Raw genomic sequence first — 7,375 nt, 5'->3', positions numbered from 1 at the left:
GAAAACTATTAAAAACAAATTTGAGTGCAATAAGGTTTCGAGAAAAAGAGTTAGTAGAAGTCAACAAGGATTTGTAGAAGACAAATACAAGTTGATTTGTACAAGGATTGGCTGAATTTCTGGTTTATAAATAGAGAGCTATTTTGATCAGAAAAACTTGCGCACCTACAAAGAGAGAACTTCAAAACACGATCAAGAGGGTTGAGAGAGTTTTGTTAAAATCTTTTGAGTGCTGCGAGTTGAGTCATAAAGTTGTAAAGATTGTATTCAAGAGTCTTGTTTACAATCTAGGTAGTAGATTTGCTTGACAAGTTATAGTACTTGAAAAGCATTGAGAAGATAGAAAACTAGGGAGTAGTTTTTTGTCTTTGAGTAGAAGGAATTAGAGTTTATAATTCCTTGAGAGCTTAAACGTTGTAATCTTTGTATTACTTGAAAGTTACAAATAATACAAAGTGCTGTTCAAATTAATTACTGTTAAAGTTTCTTCAAGTAGCCACAAACTAGTTGTTAGTATGTGTTCCTTTGAAGAATTCAGGAGGGTAGAATTCTAACAAGTACATTTGTGTTCATAACGAAGCTAAAGAGTTGGATGATTTTTTAACTAAATTATCAAACTGCCAAACGGCCACACAGCATTGTTGCCATCTCTAAGCGCAATAGCGCAAGAGGCTGTGTGTAATCAGCTTGGAGCCTTGACTAAAAATGTGATATTAGCCATGTGCACTAGCTGCTTAGATTGTTATTCTTGCCTTTTAAAGTCTATTGTGGTGCTCTACATCTTTGTAGTCAACTGTAGCACATCTTTGCTTTTAACTGCTTAACAAATGTCCTAAAGAGCAAAAAAATTAGTTAAGGTGGAGTCAATGTAATCGATATATCTTTATGGTATTATTGCAAGTTTGAAAAGCTATGATGTGCTTTCCATGTAGCCCATTATTTTTCTTTGATCTTTGTAGCTCTCATGGACATTTGAGAAAGAAGGAACTAAGCTGGAATGGCGGTGGAAATGCCAATCGTCGTCTAATAGCAAAAAAACTACAGCTGATATCTTGGACTTCCTCATGGATTCAAATATTAGACTGAGTGTAATGATCCTGATTGATGTGCTTTGTCTTATTTAAACTTACAATTTATTCCATGAACTTTTTCAGTTTACTTGAATTTTTATCAATCTGCCGTCTTAAAATCTACTCTCTGATAATCAGATGAGCCTAAGTGATCAGGAACTTTTATGCATGACATGCATTACAGCCAGTGTTAACGTTATTGCCATGAATTTTAGCAAATCTGTTCTTAGAAATGTTGGTGGAGGATGTAGTAGTTCAGTATCCGTGCCTACAGTTCCCTTTCATAATCTCTGTGGATTTAGGTGGTCTGGCAATAGTTGGTTGCACTGTTGCTGGCTTGCTGCAGCGATTGGTTTCCTTAGATCTGCCTCTCATTTGAGCTTGGTGCCCATTTTTTTCTCTTGGAGCATGAAAGTGGAATCATCTTGTTCTGCAGCTTCTAGAATGAATATACTTGGGATTTTGTTTAGTGTCATTCTTAGTGGACACCATGTTGCCATGCTTTTCCTTAATATGCCTAGACTTTGTAAAAAGATTGTGAATCAATCCCATTTGAGCCTTCTTTCCGGAGAGCTCTAAGTCCATCCCATTATGAATATTTTTATATAAAGAGAACAATTTGAAAACATTTTTTGTTGTAGGTGGTGTTAGCTTACTTCTCACCAGTGCAAGGAAAAGGTAGTATATACAGAGTGAATATGCGAGTTACTACAATTACTTCCTGCCTTTTATATATCATATTTAACATAGTGAACTGAATGTCTTCTTTCCTTTCATCTTGATTTACTGATATCTCAGCTTTAGAAAATGTTGTTTCTTCTTCTTCCTTCCATCTAAACAGCAATCATATGATTTCTGTTATCTCTGCTTTAAAAAATCTTGCCACTTAAGTTGTCTTCCAACTAAACAACAGTCTATATGGTTCTGTTGTGTGGTATGCTTTTACAGTTTTTTAAATTTGATTGAAATGGAACGAGGTTGTATACAGTTCACTTTGAGATTCTGTTTTGAAAAATATTAATTATCTGTTTGTCTCATCTGAAGATCTATGTACATGGTAAAACTCGCACGAGTTTATTTGATTCAAATTTTCACGAGTTTATTTGATATAAATAGGATGAAGTTGTCAGTAAAACTGAGTCATTTGAGAGGATGAAGGTGGAGGCAGAAAAATGTTTAACACAAAGCGAGAAACTCAGCAAAGAGAAAGAAGAATTTGAATCTGCAATATATGCAAAGGTGCTGTTTTCAGACCAAGCACTAAGATTTGTTTATTATTTTCACGGGTTTGTTCGAATTTATTATGATTTTACTCTTTCTCTTGACCTTGTATATGTATTCAAGCTCTTTCTGCAACGCTTTGTAGTTTGTTCTGGAATGGTTTAATTAGGCTTAGGAGCTGGATACCCCAAAAAGTTATTCCATGATAGGTCATGACCTGTGTTCCTTCCTCTTCCAGTTTCTTGGAGTTCTGAACGCAAAGAAGAAAAAACTCAGAGAACTTCGCGATAAGCTCTCGAAACAGGCAACCTCTGTTGAAGAGCCAGTAGAAGAGGACGCACAATCTACGGACAGAACTGAGACCTTTGATGAGGGAAGTGATGAGGAAATAAGTGGGGAAGAAGTGGAGAAGGATGATGTTGGCACTTCAAAAGGTGTTCCAGCCAGAAGGGGTCGTGGTCGTGGTCGAAAGAGAAAGTAAATATCTAAGGATCACCATTTACAGCATCTTTATTCATCCTCGTTTTTTTTGCCTCTTTATCTAACTGCTTCTAATTTTACTTTCCTTCTAGTGGAGAATGACTGAATGAGGATATGTATATACACTGTTTGAACTTGTGAATACTTCAATCATTTGGCTTTTGTGTTGCATTATCTCGACGCCTCCCTATTTTCCAAGGTATTTGTACTAAATTCTGCGTATAGTTGAAGTCCAGAGCATTTTTTCTGGAAATGAGTTGCATGTTTGGAAATCGTAATGTCATTCTCGTTTTTGAAGGTAAGAAAATCAGGACAAATTCGAATAAGAGGTTTATCTGAACTTCAAAAAGGTTTCTGTCTTCTTTGCGCGTTTACTTTAATTTTCTTAAGAAGAAATTATGTCCCTATCACCCACCTTACTTGAGTTTTATTAGAATGTCTTTACATTACTCATACAACATCAAATGTTAATATAGTGATTATTGTATGAGTCACCATTTGGTTAACCACCATTTAATCTAAGAATCAGTATGACATTAGATATGGTGTTTATTTTGGTGCCTCAGATTCTTAAAATATCTTGCAGTTAGATATGAATAGCTACTAAGACTCCCTTTATTTATATTATATGGTATATTTAGCTTGAGAATATTGACTCCAATTTTTTTTTATTATGAACCAACTATATTTTTATTTTATTTTTTGAATATAATTGAAGCGTAACTTGCACACTAACCAAAAAAAAAACCTTGCGCACTAACATAATATGCTAATGTAAAATTCCTCTTGAAAAAGCTTTATAATTTAATATCGACTAAACTTTTTTTTGATGATCAAATTTATTTTCACTCATTTTCTTATAAAATTTATTATAAATGCCTTGATTTTTGTCACATATACAAAAGATAAAATACATTATAACCGTAAAAATGCTCTTAATTTTTTTTTCTTTTCCATTCACACTTTGTTTTTTCCGCATAGTTTCCCACTAAAAACGAATTTTAAAAATGAAACATAACAAGAAACTCAAATAATAAACCTAACTCAAATTAGTCATTCAATCAAACAAGTGAAAAAATTCACGTCTGAGATGATCATATACATCCCAAACTTTACCAGAAGGATAAAATATACCCAGACTTAACTAGGAAGACCTAATGTGCCCTTGCTTGATTTTTTAATTAAAAAGAATTAAAAAAAATTTTTTCACTTTCGTTTGACAAAAATAGTATATTTGAGTTATTTATATAACAATAAGGTTAATTCAAATCATTTATTTAACAACAGAATAAGTGTGTAGGTGAATCACTTTATAATAATAGATATATCAACTGAAATTGGAAAATATATCATATTTTAATATATTTTTTTTTAGAGTTTAACAAAAAGATGATAAAAATTCTAAAGTAGACAAATCTTATGGCTTCCAAAATAAGTGTTTGCAATATGCATGACCAACATATGAGGATCCAAGAAAACCTTATTTTATTCAAAACAAAATAGAGCCGTTACACAAAAGATCTTCCAACGGCTATCTTTCTCCTTAATCTCACCCCCATGCCTCAATCTTCCTCTTTATAGCCTATTGATTCTCCTTAACCATTTTCAATCACTGCTAAATTCTCTCTGTTTTGTCCAAATTCCCTTCCTTTTCTTCATTTTTCTGCAAATCTCTCTCAAAAAAACCAATTCAAGATGAATGATTTGATGACAAAATCCTTCACAAGCTACATTGATCTGAAGAAAGCCGCCATGAAAGATGTTGAAGCTAGTCCAGATTTGGAAATGGGTATGACCCAAATGGATCAAAATCTCACTGCTTTCTTAGAAGAAGCAGAAAAAGTGAAATTGGAGATGAATTCAATCAAGGAGATTCTTCGTCGGTTACAGGACACTAATGAAGAAAGCAAGTCTCTGCACAAACCCGAAGCTTTGAAATCGATGCGTGATCGCATAAATTCAGATATCGTAGCGGTGTTGAAGAAGGCTAGAGCTATTAGATCTCAGCTGGAAGAGATGGACCGATCCAATGCGATTAACAGGCGGCTTTCTGGGTGTAAAGAAGGGACGCTGGTCGATAGGACTCGATCTGCTGTGACTAATGGGCTGAGGAAGAAGCTTAAGGAACTGATGATGGATTTTCAGGGACTGAGGCAGAGGATGATGACTGAGTATAAGGAAACTGTTGGAAGAAGATATTTTACTGTTACTGGTGAACACCCAGATGAAGAAGTTATTGATAAGATCATTTCTAGTGGAAATGGTCAAGGTGGTGAAGAATTTCTTTCTAGAGCAATTCAGGTATGCATAAACAAACCCAAAAATTATGTCTTTTTTTTCATCCCCAATTTGGCTCTGTTTTTTCCCCAAATTTTTCTATCTGCAGAAGAACAATGCTCTGTTTTTTTTTGTTGAACTGTTTCTTGGTATCTTAGTTTTTAAGTGTTTCATTTCAAGATTTAATGGATTAACATCTTAGTTAGTGGATTGTTGTTAGTATTTCTATAGCTGACACCAAATTATTGAATTCAATAGTGAGAATTCATGTAGCCGACACTAGATTATTGAATTTCGGAGTATCACTAGTCCAAATTTTGAGCATGTACTTGGTTTTGCTGCACTTGAGCCGAACATCGTGTTTTAGAAACAAAATCTCCTAGTAAGGTCTGCCAAGTGTCTACACTCTATGAATTTCACGAGGTATATTGTGTACTAGTCCAAATCCAATAGTGAAAATTCATATATCCGACACCAAATCAATAGTTAGAACTTATATAGCGCACTCCTAATTATAGATTTTTGGAGTTTAGAGCTCAAATTGTTGAACTATTTGATTGGTGCAGGAGCATGGTAGGGGTAAAGTGTTGGAAACAGTGGTGGAGATACAGGACCGTCATGACGCAGCAAAGGAGATCGAAAAGAGCTTGCTTGAGCTTCACCAGATATTCTTGGACATGGCAGTGATGGTTGAGGCACAAGGAGAGAAAATGGATGATATTGAACATCATGTAGTGAATGCAGCCCATTATGTTAATGATGGAGCTAAGAACCTCAAAACTGCAACGAAGTATCAAAAGAGCAGCAGGAGATGTATGTGCATTGGAGCTGTAATTCTCCTTATTCTCATCCTGGTAGTCATTATCCCCATTGCCACCAGTTTCACCAAATCTTGAATATAGATAGCCCCCACCCACCCATACTGAGCTTTTGTTTCATTCTTTATATTCATTTTAGCAGTTACCTCTCGTGAGAAATTTCATGTATGTTTGCTATTCTATTTTTCACTAGTCCTTTTGATAGGACTCTAAAGTGAGTATGAACCTTAATAGATTTGTTGTTACAAAATTTGAAACATGTCTCAGTCTATAGAGATTTACTGGCATAATATTAGAATTCATGTTCAAAAAGGCTGATTTATCATTATGTCAACTACAACAAATAATGAAGAATGCAGGAAATGAGGTTGTAATGATTTGAACACGTGAAGAGGAGGAGATGTGTTTTGATGCTTCGGTAAGGAGGTTGACCGTAATGGGCTTAAAGAGAGGTAGTACTAAGAAGTATCACGGAGAAATGATTAGAGAGAACATGCCTGATATAATTTTAGCTCACCGAGGACATGACCCTTGATTAGGAGGGTGTGGAGGTCGAGAATTAGAGTAGAATGTTAAATAGATAGTCACCCGTATTGCTTTCCCATTCCCGGAGGCTCAAAAAAAAGATGTAAAAGTAGGCAAGTGGCAACAAGAAGATAATTTAATAATCGAGTTAAAGAGACGAACATAGATTACACTGATTTTGTTGTTATTATTAAGTGAGAAAAATATAACTATAAATCATAATAGTAACCAAGATAAAAAAGTCATTGTTTTCTTCCAAATTTAAACATTAACATTCGTACTCACATATCTAGACAATATAATAATCTTGACCTCAATAAACAAGCTATTAGATAGATGTTAATTCACATCATATCATTCGCAACAAATTATTTTTTAATTTTCAAGTGTTATTTTCTCAAAAAAAAAAAAAATTTAAGATAAGGGATTACATTTTTCTACTATCAAATTGATGCTGCCAGTTTACATATCAAAGTATTATTCCCAATGAAAAGTCCTATCATAACTAAAAATGAGGAACAAAAAATGAAAAAAAAAAAGGAAGTAATTTTGGGCACGTAAAAAAGTTAAGAGTTTATATATTACAAGCAATCCCCTAGAATTTCATCTTTTATTTTGTTAATTAAAGAAAATTTACCAAGGAGACTTTGAAGCCATTACTATTTACTAAAAAATCCACATACCAAAAACCGTTTTGTGACAGCAAATGATGTTATTAAAATAGATCAATGATGTTGTTAGATGTGATCGAGTTCGTGTGTTTTATTGACACAAACAACAACGTTGGACAAGTCCCTCTCATTGGTTAAAAATGACGATTCTATCATATATTTAATAGGTTGAGAGAATCTTAGTAGCTCAATTGATTGGTTATCTGTATTTTTTACGTTGTTAGAGAGAGTTTGATTCTCTACCCTATAATTTCTCTTTCCCCTCCCCCTAATTTTTTTGTTAAAAGGCTCATTCATTAAATAAATCTATAAG

General features: G+C 33.9%; 2 protein-coding genes across 3 annotated transcripts in view; both read left to right on the top strand.

Annotated features, from left to right (window-relative positions):
• LOC114073826 (DNA repair protein XRCC4) overlaps nucleotides 1–2,945 on the top strand; it is a 13,199-nt gene extending 10,254 nt beyond the window's left edge. Inside the window, exons 3-5 of one of the 2 annotated variants that reach the window (XM_015221566.2) lie at nucleotides 960–1,088; nucleotides 2,187–2,309; nucleotides 2,530–2,945. In XM_015221566.2, coding sequence (XP_015077052.1) covers nucleotides 960–1,088; nucleotides 2,187–2,309; nucleotides 2,530–2,772 — 495 coding nt within the window. In that variant the 3' untranslated portion in view covers nucleotides 2,773–2,945. The remainder of the gene's footprint in view (nucleotides 1–959; nucleotides 1,089–2,186; nucleotides 2,310–2,529) is intronic. The other variant, XM_027918005.1, reaches the window with a different exon arrangement.
• Nucleotides 2,946–4,283: 1,338 nt separating this feature from the next.
• LOC107021352 (syntaxin-related protein KNOLLE) lies at nucleotides 4,284–6,141 on the top strand. The gene is made up of 2 exons (XM_015221995.2): nucleotides 4,284–5,072; nucleotides 5,615–6,141. The coding sequence occupies exons 1-2, from the start codon at nucleotides 4,467–4,469 to the stop codon at nucleotides 5,942–5,944; spliced, it is 936 nt and encodes a 311-aa protein (XP_015077481.1). The 5' UTR covers nucleotides 4,284–4,466; the 3' UTR covers nucleotides 5,945–6,141.
• Nucleotides 6,142–7,375: the final 1,234 nt, after the last annotated feature.

This window comes from Solanum pennellii, chromosome 6 (genome assembly GCF_001406875.1).
Source record: "Solanum pennellii chromosome 6, SPENNV200".
Taxonomy (NCBI): domain Eukaryota; kingdom Viridiplantae; phylum Streptophyta; class Magnoliopsida; order Solanales; family Solanaceae; genus Solanum; species Solanum pennellii.
The sequence above is the reverse complement of the archived record's forward strand: the minus strand, read 5'-3'. Positions and strand labels throughout refer to the sequence as shown.

What these genes read in the sequence shown, in the direction of transcription:
- LOC107021352 (XM_015221995.2), top strand. Translation starts at nt 4,467, where the DNA reads ATGAATGATTTGATGACAAAATCCTTCACAAGCTACATTGATCTGAAG. An exon ending in TTCTTTCTAGAGCAATTCAG is followed by an intron (nt 5,073 to 5,614) that starts GTATGCATAAAC and finishes TGATTGGTGCAG; the next exon opens with GAGCATGGTAGGGGTAAAGT.